We start from the raw sequence: 13,356 nt of genomic DNA, 5'->3' as shown, positions 1-13,356 counted from the left end.
TACGTGTAATAGAAGATTTATGAGTGTCGATCCGTCATAAGCCGTGTTAACTCTTTGAATCCTGGTCGTTCTTGACAATGCGTCTCAGTAACCCTGGGCAATCTGTCCAATGATTCAGTTTTAAAGCTTTTATTAAATATAACTAAACATGCTCATAATACAATGATACTTGGTAGAACACTAGTAAAAAAAAGTCAGGCAACCCACAGTAAATGTCATCAAACAGAAAAAAACAGTACTTCACCATTTATCAGGCTAAAACTATAAAAGTTTGTATGATTTTATTAAAATCGTAAAACATTTACATTAGCATCATATCCATTTAGCACTTGTTTATCATCATTTCATGACTCAAAATATACTGGAAAATTATAATTAGTATCATAAAATTCTTTATTTGCGTCAAAATCATTTATGACCTACCAACAAAGGAGTTGTATTGATTTTTTCGCGATATTGTTTTAATAAACTTTGTTACCCTAAGACACTTATATTTCGCTAGTATTTAGTTTCGTAAGTAGCATACAGAGTAAAGTTTCACTGCAACTTAATTTCGCGGCTCTGATGAGTGCGAAAATATAGTGATGTGAAAATAAATGCAGTGGAACAAACATAATTAGATTCCTCAGGTTCAGTTCACCGCAGGCCTGTATTCACTGGTTGCAAGTTGGGGCGGCTAATGTTAGGCGACTAGTTATGAACACCTGGGGGTGTTGAGGGGGCGGTGTAAGCCCCCAACAGGCTTTTCTTATGTAGGGCCTCAGCCGGGCCTCTCGTGTGAAGTTTTAAAAAATTTTATCAGAAAGTGTCAACATTTTTCTATTTTTTGAGATCTGTTTTGAGAAAAACTTGACCGCAGTTAAAATGCTCAGAAAAAAATCATCTTTTTCTTTTGAGCGTTTTAACAAATATCAATTTTTCCGATTTTATTTTTAAGTTCATACGGAGGTTTCCACGCTTTCGATGGGACATGGCCAAGCGATGTTCGGTAAAACTTGATATTTTGCAAACCTTTATAAAGGTCGTTAACAAGATTATTTTGCCACTGATGATGATAATAATGACGCCTAAGAACTACTAAAAGTTGATGTTTGTCTCTATGGCTTCGAATAAAGTGATATTCTACAGCGATAAAAACCGTCTCCATAGCCATTGGGCAAATAACTTTTCGAATAAATGATGTTGAGGTCGAGTTATCTGAAGCAATTTATCAATGCGTGAGAACGGACTAAACAAATCCGTTCGAGTTAACCTTGTGTTTGAGATGAAATGTTACATTTTATCCGAGGGCGAGTTATCTGAGTTTGACTGTACTTACCCGCGGAAAGTTCCTAAAAAGCTGGGACGGCTCAGCCGACCAGCCGCCCCAGGGAATACAGGCCTGTAATTGTGAACCGCAGGTAGAATGGTGTGGGCGAGGTCGATAATGCAATTTGATCGCTTGCTGCTATTTGTTTCTTGGACTATCAATGAACAAAGCTATTTAATTTCGCGTTTTCGCTCGTTCGTTATGATAGTTTAGTTTCGCACATTAAATTTTCGCGAGAGGATGACTCCGCGAAAACGCGAAAGTTAGATGAGGCGAATACATAAGTGTCCTAGGGTATTAAAACGAAAAAAGTAGGTAAAGATATTTGAAAACTGTTACAAATGGAAGTGAAATGTCTGGTCAAACATCCTATGCACGAATTAATTTGATTTGTTTACGCTGTTACTTAGAAACAGCTTTTATAAACAAAGCCATGTAAAGGCCGGAAAACCGGCTGTTAGGATTCAAAGGGTTAAAATATTAACCACAATGATGCTATTAAATAGTATGTTATAAACCTGCAAATTTATAAGTTATATAATAATTATAATCTATCAAATGCTGCAAATATGTATTCAAGAACAAGTGACATAAACTAACCATACTCATAATACATGCAGAAACAAAAATTAACATTTTTAAACAGAAATATTGGCTATCATTTCCAATATTGGCCAGTTGCTTTCTGATTGTTGCTTTCGTTGGAACAAACAGCTTCTGGCTGTTCAATACTTTTCACAATATTTTCTGACCTAAACTCCTCTTCTGCAGTGCTGAACCAGGTGATATTAGCGTCTAAACAATTTTTCTAGCAGAAAAAACCTTTTACGCATCACGTTTCACACTTTTGATAAACTTTTAGTCGCATGGGCACTAAGCCCAACTTTTAGCCTAAAACTAGTTGTTCATTTACCATCATGAATGTAAACTGTTTTTCACATATGTCGAAGTATCAAGACCACGCTAAACCAAAACTACTATTAGCTTGATACAGTTATTAATTATTTTCATGGTGTTGCTTTCAAATTTTTAAAAATAAAAATGAAAAGCTTTGGAGTTGGAAAACGGACATTGATATGAACAGAAACAACGAAAGAATTAGTCGTTATTGTTGTAACTGAGTCATTAATAGTACGATTTTGTGGACACTTTTCTACTGATCTCTTGCTATTATGCATTCGTAGGGATCAAGGAATGTCAAATTGGCTTTCAATTGGAGGTGGCCTTCAATTAAAGGGTGGCACTCTATTTTTCAACCTTTCTCCTGTAGTGCCGTTCAAATGAAGGTGGCATTCAAATAAATGTGGCGTTCAATTAGAGGTTTTACGATAAATCTATATATATTTTTATTTTTTACTATACATAACAATAGCAGTGTCTGTGTGACTGTCCATATATCCGTCGTCAGGGTTCAAGGTTAAGATAAAAGATAGCTTTCGACGAGTCTACAACTCGTGACATTTACTACTAATCGATAACCTTCAGGTGTTTGTGAATAATTGCGCAGCTACCTATTCCCTGCGCTTTGTCGACACAACTGACGATCTCTCACACTGAACTAGACTGTCACAGATAACATTATATGTCATTTTCTCTCGTAAGCGTGGCAAGAGAGAAAGCCATAGTTTTAAAGCTATCTCGAGTTTCTCGTTATTTGAATTTGAGAACTTGCACCAACTTGACACTACGTTTTATGGAATTTTTTACGTAGCACTCAGCAAAAACTTCAAAAAGTGCTTTACGTTATGTGGAAATTACATTATAGGAGCTTTTACTGTACTTGATCGTGTTGCATCTGGCTTAGTTATTGTAGTTGCCTTTGTGTCAATTATTATATGGAATGTTGCTAAATTAGTTGTTCCCTTAAAAAGTAAGCACAACTCCTAACATATTGTAGGTTACTGTGAATGGCAACACCTATCAGCCTAGTATAGCATCAAATAACAAGAAACTAGCCAAAACCCATACTGCCACAGTTGCTCTCCAAGCCATGGGTTTGCTGCCGAGTGATTCTAGCCCAGCACAGACGGCGTCTGAGGCTCCAGCTGTGCCTACCCATGCTACACCGCCTGTAGGTTCAGTCGCACCCATGATTGCCGTTAGACCCACCCCACCTATTCAGGTTCTGAGGCCGCCGCAACCACCCCCACCTCCTGTACCAATATATCAGCCACCTCCCACTTTCTCCACTCTTCCACATATTGACTTCTCTTCATTTAGGTAGTATTGGAGGGGACTGAATGCTAGTAAATATTTCAGATTTTATTATTTTCGCTCCCTCTGCATTTCATTTTTTCGATTTTAAAGTATCATTAGATAGTTTGACAATTGAGACTAATTTCATTGCTGCCAATGCTTCACTTTATACTTGCAACAATTGAATTAGTGTTCTTATCCAAACTTATATTGTTATTAATCAAACAGGTGTATTCTACAGACAATTTCTCAAATACATTGTCCAGTCAAATTGTCATCTAGTACAAACAGATCTGTGCCTTCATCTGTATTGTCCATTTATCTTCCCGTGTCCAGCTGTAGCAGCAGACATGATTGTATCTGAAAGAAGAGTAAGCATATCAACGTGATTTCCCACTAATACTTACATCGCCTATAAACGATGTCCTCAATGCGTCGTTCAAATTTCCTTAGTTTCTACTTCTGCTGAGTTATACAGCAGGATTAGCATCGATTCTCGTTAAGTTCTAAAAACTTAACTCCAACAATCTCTGTGTCATCAGCATTTAATGTAATACACATACAGGGTTTGTGCAATGTTACATGAGAAAACGCTAATAGGCATGATACATTCACGTACATTCATAATATCTTTTCATTAAGTAAGTAGTAGGTAGTTTGTTTGACGTATGACCATAACTTTGTTGTACTTTTGTAATATTTTTATTTATCAATGGCGGCATTGTATGTCCATATTAGTAGATGACATCTGCAACTGTGGTGTTCATATTTTAGTGTATATCCACAGCTATGTAGGGCAACCATAACAAGTGTTATGCTGTTGGATTTTTTGACATTTCAGATATTGTTTGATTAGAAAGAAATCGACTATAATAAGAGGTGTTCGTTCGAAGCTTCGCTAAGAGTGTTAGGAAAATCAATTCTACTGCATGGGAACCAAACCAGAACATTTGGGTTCAAAGCCAAGTGCGCTACCCACTGCACCGCGCGATCACCTCTCTATATTTAGGAATAATTGTGCACATAGTTGTTACATATGAACCATCTTTCTCGGTACTAGTACTAGTCTAAATAAAGTCTATTTAGCAAAAGCAGCAGCTTATTGGTTCAAAAACCAGCAATGGTGACAAAAACCAGCTGACTATAAATTGCCAAATTCGTGCATCGAGGTTGATATGAACTTTGGTAAGCAATCGCCTTGTCGAGTTTAACATGAAATCAAAATAGGTATATTTGCTGACCAGCCGCATTGTTATGTAAAATGATAAACATCTGTTTTAATGACACCGTAGTAGTAAGGGTGCATCCAAGCGTTTAGGTCACCTTTTATCAACAACCTGATTAGAACAGGTCAATCTTCTATCCACTTCTGCCCAGTTGGATGTAGTCATAGTTTAAGTAGATGAATAGCACTGATGGTAAGGTTGAAAATTTGAATCCAGTTTTGTCCACATTTATAAAGATTGATATTCCTTTGCTAGATGGCCACAACTCTAACCTATTTGACAGAAGATGCTATTTGACAAATCTTTACTATAATTAGCCTATTAGAGCCACTAGACTACCATTCAGGATTTGAACTCCATGATACCATACGCGCCACTCAACTACATTGCCGCATTTTGGTATAATTGTATTCATAGTTATTACACTTGATGATCTCTTACGGCGTAGCGGACTGCTGGGTACTAGTTGTCAAAAAAGAGGCAGAAATAAGTACAGAAAGAAATTTTCTCCAATATCTGTAAAATAATTATACTTTCAATGGTGTATTGTATTTTCATATTGATGGACTACTGAATGCTCGGAGTTGCACTGGTAATAGAATAATTACCCAATGAATTTGAGTATCTCAAGTTGATTACTAGTTGGTTGCTAGTCTAAATCTTAACTACAATAAGCACCGTGTCTGTCCATCTGAAGACAGCTTGTGTTTATAAACGAGCTTATATCGTTACATTTTTTTCACGCAATCATGATCCTTAAGGGTGCTAGTAGTAACCAATAGTATTTTCGCTAGTGCTGCATAAGTATGGGCACAAGCATTTCATAGTATGGCAAGGACAACATAGCCTAGTGGTTGCTACGCTATGTTGCCTGTCTGCAGAACTGGTGGTTCTGAGTTCAAATCCATTGGCAAAGCGGATTTTTGTACATAGATTTTAACCTTTATAACTGGACAAACATATGACAGACAACAAGCAAATAGGGATAATTATATATATAGATTGTTTAGCATTGCCCGTATTGTGTAGGCAGTTGAACAGGATGTATACATTATAAATAGAATTGTGGTCGTGAAGCATGGCATTTATGGCTCTCCTTATACCTGTGCACTCATACTTGTTTGTACCTTCAGTGAATCTGCTGTCGTGTAACCAACGCATGAGGCTAATACTTTATTTTATAAATAATTTTGAGGTTCGCATAATTATTGATATTCCAGAACTGTGTTTAGCACATTTCTCCCTTCAATGAATATTGCTACCCTATGAAAAGTACCCTATGAAGCGAAGGTACTAACACCTGTTGTATATCACCATGGGCTACGATTACTGCATGGTGATTGTGGTGGGGATTAACACTTATTTGTTCCTTGTGCTAGATCAAGTGGCAATCTGTTACAAGTTGTAAGAAAATCCATAAAAAATACTTCATTGCCATTTCTCCTATGTTAATGTGAGCATACCATAGATTTACACGTTTTGCAATACCACGGTATTTAATGGTTCTAGTCAAGAAAAGTTCTCCTGAATTTTGAATAAAACTAACTTATCATGTATGTATTAGGTGCTACAGCTGTTGTGCAGTATTTGCTCTCTTTTCCTGCTTGACAGCACTGCTCATCTTCCGCACAATCGCTGTCGCTCTCACACGGAATTTCCATATCTCCCTGGACAATAGCAGGACATGGAACTAAAACAACAGCAGCACTGCAGTGTCAGCAAGCAGCAAGCAGTGAACAGAATTGTGGTTTAAGTTTGTCTTGCTGACATTTCGGTTTAAAATGCCTAAAAGAGTTGCTGTGCTAGTGGTTTTATACGTGTTAATAATAATAATAATACAGTGTTAATCGGTTTCTTGTGCTCACCTACTCACACGCTTATCATGTTATTAGGTTATAGGATGGGTTTCAGGGTTAACTCTATGACTTAACCCGAAGACCAAGTTCTGTACCGGAAAACTAAATTCTTATTTTGCATCTAAACTCCAGAAACCTCCTTACACCTGACCAATTTTTTATACAGCGATAGTGTAGCAAGACCTGGGTGCACCAGTGCTGAAGAGCTACACTGGGCCAACAAGCAGATCATGTTTCCACAGGGCCCTATAGTAGAGTTATACGATGATCCATACAACCTTCTCTCCTACTGTTTTCAGCAAAGATAGATTAAAGCATTTCAACAAAGAATTTTGCATATGAAGCAACAAAAAAGCAAGACCTATGCATACACCGTGACCCAAATGCTGAGTTGGCCGATTAGGCCATTTCTAGGGCACAAAGATGGCGCATGGCGACACTAAAACACAACAGAGTGAAAGCGATGCGGATGTTTCCATGATGGCATTGCAGAACCATACGGTGGATGTGTCACCATAATCAACAGCACTTGTTAAAAATTTTCAAGAGTTGATGCAATATAATGATTCCCACCTGTTATTTAAAAGAAGATTAATAGTAATCCAAACTAGTATAAATCGGTATTTATTCACTTATCTTGGTGTTGAAAATTATTTGATGAATACCATCCTACTGTGAAGGCAGTTCTGAACTTCTGTTACAGTGATGAGTATTTAAAAATCTACATGTACTTACTGCTGACGAGGTGCTCCTTTGGGATGTTTAGTTTCTCTGCACTGACTACAACATATCCACTTGGTTCATGTAACAAATGTCTGGACTCGCTATAGACTACCGCATAAGACTGAATATAGACTGAAGTCCTGTGACATGCAGAAGATATATTATATGCATTATATATATATAAGACAGCAATTATAGATATATAATATATATATAATATATATAGTATGTATTTTATATATAAAGTAACTAAAAGCAGGTGCAAGAGCATATAAAAAGAGAAATCTACAATAACCTAAGAGATAGTAGGGTATAGATTGTAGAATATAGGTAGTAGAATATAGATAGTAGAGTATAGATAGTAGAGTATAAATAGTAGAGTATAGATAGTAGAGTATAGATAGTAGAATATAGATAGTAGAGTATAGACAGTAGAGTATAGATAGTAGAGTATAGATAGTAGAGTATAGATAGTAGAATATAGATAGTAGAGTATAGACAGTAGAGTATAGATAGTAGAGTATAGATAGTAGAGTATAAATAGTAGAGTATAGATAGTAGAGTATAGATAGTAGAGTATAGATAGTAGAGTATAGATAGTAGAATATAGATAGTAGAGTATAGACAGTAGAGTATAGATAGTAGAGTATAGATAGTAGAGTATAGATAGTAGAGTATAGATAGTAGAGTATAGATAGTAGAATATAGATAGTTAGTAAAGTTTAGAATAATATAATAAATGTTAGGAGTAAAGTAAGCTTCTAGTAAAAGTGCTGCAAATCTGTTTCATGCGATGCACTCTTCAGGCGAGGTACATATATGTATGTATATATACAGTATATCTGTATGTATATATACATACATATATATACTTGCTGCCCAATAGCAGTAAGTATATAGCCTATATGTATATATACTTGCTGCCATCGGGCAGTCTATGATTACATATGGTACCACAAAAAAGCGGTATTGTAATACGTTATTAATAACGCAACAAAGCCACGATGTGAAAATTAGGTAACACTGAGTAGAGATTGCTCATGTATTGATGTACTTTTGGTGATGAACTGCAACACCAGATTAGCCTAAATGTATTGTTTGTTACATTTTGAATATTTGAGCAAATACTATAGAATACATACTATACACAGTACTAAAATAGACTACCCCAAAATATAATATATGTAGTATGTTTGCATATAGATAAATATTCCCACGACCAAACACGAGTGGAGCGATTGTTTGAGAGTTTTGTGATGAATGCATATGCACACAACTCACGAAAATTATTCATCAACACCGTCGCAAACCCTTGTACCGAAATCTCATCAACAAATTTAACCATTTTTCAATTGAGTTGTTTAAGTATAGTAATGATACACATAATACATGAAACCTATTTAAATATGTTACCAAATCTTTGTAAATTGTCGACAATATCTTAAAACTTACCCATCTGATCGGATTATACACAAATAGACAGATTAATTTGGCCGAAAATCGTTATTAAAACTTGCCAAGCCTTACTTTTATCAAAGTTAAGATCGGCAAACAAAACGCCTAGCAACAGAGAATAGGACCATTAAGTCATGCGCATTTCACAAAAAAATAACGTGCACATTTTACCAGTCTATAGCATTGTCGAATTGCCGAAGGTTTCTGTAATTAACGTAAAAGTACTGAAATATAATCGTTTCTTTTTTGCCGATTTCAAAGTAACTGACATTTTGGACACTTTTGAGTACTTTGATATTCTAACTGATGTCCAAAGCAGTGAGAGTAAAGGAAATGACGATGATATTCGATTTTATAAGATTTAATTATAAGAATAAGCATTCAAATTTACAAAATCAAAGTATATAGTGACCGATGTTCGGCAATATGTCACTGTTATTATTTTTTCTAAATAATAAGATTTGGTAAATAGATTTTCTAAAAATCTATATAAATATCACAACTTCTTGATATTGTTAGCTTTGACGTTTTGAAATGTAAACAAAATTGTGCATTGGTTTTCTGTTATTACTATATTAATAATATTGGTTATTCTAATAATATCAGTGCATTTTATTTCTAATATTGCATTTCTCCTATGGCAGGGGAGAGATATGAACATAAAATCTTTTCTTTATTGCTGTTTGTTGTATATAATAACACCCAGTATATTACAGCTACCATTGCAGTTATCCTATTGCACTGCTGTGCCATTTGACTGCTAATATTGCATTTCTCAACCATCAGTACCCTTTCTTTTTCCAATATCACTTTGGTCGTGGGCTGTATGACAGTGGAGTTTCTAGTTTAGTTATAGCCTATAGTTGAAAAATTCTGTCAGGGGCATAAGTATCAGAAGCGACACTACATCTGCTCATCTCGAAACATGTCAGTAGCAATACTGAATTTAGCTAGACATTTGGCTGGACCTTTTTCTTCCCTCTCTACTCAAGCCATATTAGCTTAATGCTCCACACCTTTACAATGTCTATTTGCGCTTTGAAGAGGGCTATTTTATATAATCACAGCTTACATCAGGTAATATATATTGCTAAATTATATCAGTTTAAATTGATAGATTTTCAATAAACTAAAATGAACAAAGATTACCTGTGTACAGGAAGATGACGGTAAAACTGAAGACAGAAATATAACGCATGCTTGTCATTCCTTTGAGGCTAGTTGAATAGAAGAACAGGAAGTGGCAGAGCAGGTGAGTGCTCGCGTGAGATTTTCACCAGATGGTCTGAAGAGATAAAACATCTGCCTGAACACATCTTACGCATACATATGCCTTAAGTTCAAAGTTTATCTTTTTATAGCAAGAGTTCTCTACTTCGATAATTCATAAATCTTACCGAAAGTAGTTAAGGCTAATCCTCATTCCATAGACTGCAACAATTTGAAAGGTCAAAGGGCTGAGTTTGAAATCTTAGAACGGATTAGATCACATGTAGTTTACTGGTCGTATAATGTAAAATCGCTATACTATAAACATAGTGAGCAGATTATTTGTGTTGTAGGAGCGTATTACTGGGGTACATTGATATTGGTTAGCTAAATTGAGCTTACAAAAGCAAAATATTGGAAACGGTAAAAATGTAACCAAACAGCATGTTGAATTCAGTATAGCGAGTATGGAAAAGTAATGCTATTTTCACTTCAACTTTTTTACTCAATATAATATCTAGCCATTAGTGGTTTGGAGTAATTGTTTGATTGCACACGATTGGCCGACTCAGTCACAATTCCAGTTCCCATTTATGATTCCCATTTATGCAGTCTGATCGAGTCTGTATATTTTTATGAATAGAAAAGCAAATAGTTGTGTAAAGCTCTTGTTGCTGAGGAGAAGAAGCTTTCCAGCTTTACCCATTTTTGAAACTTTATTACCAAGAACTTCAATCGGTATGTCATTAGAAACTACTGTCTTGTCAGTAGCCATCTCGTCAGTAGCCATCTCGTCAGTAGTCGTCTCGTCAGTAGCTATCTTGTCAGTAGCCGTCTTGTCAGTAGCCGTCTTGTCAGTAGCCGTCTTGTCAGTAGCCGTCTTGTCAGTAGCCGTCATGTCAGTAGCCGTCTTGTCAGTAGCCGTCTCGTCAGTAGCTGTCTTGTCAGTAGCCGTCTTGTCAGTAGCCGTCTTGTCAGTAGCTATCTTGTCAGTAGCCATCTTGTCAGTAGCCGTTTCGTCAGTAGCCATCTTGTCGGTAGCCGTCTTGTCGGTAGCCGTCTTATCAGTAGCCATCTCGTCAGTAGCCGTCTCGTCAGTAGCCATCTTGTCAGTAGCCGTCTTGTCAGTAGCCGTCTTGTCAGTAGCTATCTTGTCAGTAGCCAACTTGTCAGTAGCCATCTCGTCAGTAGTCATCTTGTCAGTAGCCATCTCGTCAGTAGTCATCTTGTCAGTAGCTATCTTGTCAGTAGCCGTCTTGTCAGTAGCTATCTTGTCAGTAGCCATCTTGTCAGTAGCCATCTTGTCAGTAGCTATCTTGTCAGTAGCCATCTTGTCAGTAGCCATCTTGTCAGTAGCCGTCTTGTCAGTAGCCGTTTCGTCAGTAGCTGTCTTGTCAGTAGCCGTCTTGTCAGTAGCCGTCTTGTCAGTAGCTATCTTGTCAGTAGCCGTCTTGTCGGTAGCCGTCTTATCAGTAGCCATCTCGTCAGTAGCCGTCTCGTCAGTAGCCATCTTGTCAGTAGCCGTCTTGTCAGTAGCCGTCTTGTCAGTAGCTATCTTGTCAGTAGCCAACTTGTCAGTAGCCATCTCGTCAGTAGTCATCTTGTCAGTAGCCATCTCGTCAGTAGTCATCTTGTCAGTAGCTATCTTGTCAGTAGCCGTCTTGTCAGTAGCTATCTTGTCAGTAGCCATCTTGTCAGTAGCCATCTTGTCAGTAGCTATCTTGTCAGTAGCCGTCTTGTCAGTAGCCGTCATGTCAGTAGCCGTCTTGTCAGTAGCCGTCTCGTCAGTAGCTGTCTTGTCAGTAGCCGTCTTGTCAGTAGCCGTCTTGTCAGTAGCTATCTTGTCAGTAGCCATCTTGTCAGTAGCCGTTTCGTCAGTAGCCATCTTGTCGGTAGCCGTCTTGTCGGTAGCCGTCTTATCAGTAGCCATCTCGTCAGTAGCCGTCTCGTCAGTAGCCATCTTGTCAGTAGCCGTCTTGTCAGTAGCCGTCTTGTCAGTAGCTATCTTGTCAGTAGCCAACTTGTCAGTAGCCATCTCGTCAGTAGTCATCTTGTCAGTAGCCATCTCGTCAGTAGTCATCTTGTCAGTAGCTATCTTGTCAGTAGCCGTCTTGTCAGTAGCTATCTTGTCAGTAGCCATCTTGTCAGTAGCCATCTTGTCAGTAGTCATCTTGTCAGTAGCCATCTTGTCAGTAGCTATCTTGTCAGTAGCCATCTTGTCAGTAGCCATTCCCTTAGTATTTCGGCGACATTTTAGAAAATGGTTGTTCAATCAACTTGAAATTTCAAAATTATACTGAAAATGTATTATTATGAGTATGTATTATTACTATGTATTATTACTATGTATTATTACTATGTATTATTACTATGTATTATTACAATGTATTATTACTATGTACTATTACTATATATTATTACTATGTATTATTACTATGTATTATTTTGCACAAAGTGAAAAAGTTTTGTAAGTCTAGCTAAACCATAAGCAGAGAGAAAGAAAGTTTTACTTAGAAACAAAAAGTTAATGTTTTAAGAGTAGGATGTGATAAGATAACAACACCCCAATTATTTCCGGTCCCTGGCTTTAAAGTTTTCAACTATTCGTAAAATCAAATGTAATCTATTCATATGATTTGCACCAATTGTACACAAGTTATATTTTATATTGTACACAATTGTACACTTCTTGATGTGAGTGGCCCTGAGTGCTCTGTGTTTAATGATGCAATCAGAGTCAACTGGACCAATCGGTATGTCTTGGTCTCAGTATATACGTAAGCTCATTGGTCAGAACTGGTTGGACAGTCGGAAATTGCCTATGTACATACTCGTGCTAATTCTCTCATAATACTGGAGTTGTCTGTTAATTGCGTGTGGTAACTTGTTGAGGACAAACTCTATCAATGTACCTGTGCATCCAAACTATTAAAAAGTTTCCACACAGTGATACTGTAGTGACACCTGGGTGTGCCAGTACCGAGGCGCTATGACACACTTCCATAGGGAGCTATAGCAGAGTGATGTTTATGTGAAGCATACACGTGTATGAAGGTATGGGAAAGCAAGTACAAACAAGTACAACACCGTTGATCACTCAGGCTGGTTCTATTACACAAAGATGGTGCATCAGACGGGCCTTTTGCTTACAAAAAATGACACTGAATCGTGACAAAATGAGAACAACACTTTTTCATGATATCATTGCATCGACATATAGGAGTGTGTCGTTACGCTATCACGGTATGGAAACTTAGTGTATCTGTATCAAAGTGTTCATTTTGGATGAACTTACAAGAACTCATGCGTAAATTAGATGAAACTTAAATGGAATAGCTGTTTGAACTTGAAACTTACAGACGTATTTTATAACAGCCATGAT

The 13,356-nt window shown here is 37.0% G+C and overlaps 3 protein-coding genes across 6 annotated transcripts in view; 1 reads left to right on the top strand and 2 right to left on the bottom strand.

The window, feature by feature from the left end:
• The window catches only part of LOC137405361 (protein SON-like), a 32,581-nt gene extending 28,788 nt beyond the window's left edge, over positions 1-3,793 (top strand). For all 4 annotated transcript variants that reach the window (XM_068091592.1, XM_068091591.1, XM_068091593.1 and 1 more), the window contains one exon: positions 3,207-3,793. In XM_068091592.1, coding sequence (XP_067947693.1) covers positions 3,207-3,533 — 327 coding nt within the window. In that variant the 3' untranslated portion in view covers positions 3,534-3,793. The remainder of the gene's footprint in view (positions 1-3,206) is intronic.
• LOC137405363 (uncharacterized) lies at positions 3,736-9,973 on the bottom strand. The gene is made up of 4 exons (XM_068091596.1): positions 9,915-9,973; positions 7,323-7,367; positions 6,278-6,421; positions 3,736-3,865 (listed from the first exon to the last, which is right to left on the bottom strand). The coding sequence occupies exons 1-4, from the start codon at positions 9,970-9,972 to the stop codon at positions 3,807-3,809; spliced, it is 306 nt and encodes a 101-aa protein (XP_067947697.1). The 5' UTR covers position 9,973; the 3' UTR covers positions 3,736-3,806.
• Positions 9,974-10,578: 605 nt separating this feature from the next.
• On the bottom strand, positions 10,579-12,204 carry LOC137404966 (uncharacterized). The gene has a single exon (XM_068091193.1). The coding sequence runs from the start codon at positions 12,202-12,204 to the stop codon at positions 10,579-10,581; it is 1,626 nt and encodes a 541-aa protein (XP_067947294.1).
• Positions 12,205-13,356: the final 1,152 nt, after the last annotated feature.

The sequence above is a fragment of the Watersipora subatra genome, chromosome 9, assembly GCF_963576615.1.
Source record: "Watersipora subatra chromosome 9, tzWatSuba1.1, whole genome shotgun sequence".
NCBI lineage: Eukaryota > Metazoa > Bryozoa > Gymnolaemata > Cheilostomatida > Watersiporidae > Watersipora > Watersipora subatra.
The sequence above is the reverse complement of the archived record's forward strand: the minus strand, read 5'-3'. Positions and strand labels throughout refer to the sequence as shown.

Excerpts from the sequence above, each read along its gene's own strand:
- LOC137404966 (XM_068091193.1), bottom strand. The coding sequence starts at position 12,204 with ATGGCTACTGACAAGATGGCTACTGACAAGATAGCTACTGACAAGATG.
- LOC137405363 (XM_068091596.1), bottom strand. The coding sequence starts at position 9,972 with ATGACAAGCATGCGTTATATTTCTGTCTTCAGTTTTACCGTCATCTTC. Across the intron at positions 6,422-7,322 it reads AAAGGAGCACCTCGTCAGCA|TTCCATGTCCTGCTATTGTC; the intron begins GTAAGTACATGT and ends CTGTTGTTTTAG. Across the intron at positions 3,866-6,277 it reads ACCTAATACATACATGATAA|ATACAATCATGTCTGCTGCT; the intron begins GTTAGTTTTATT and ends CTCTTCTTTCAG.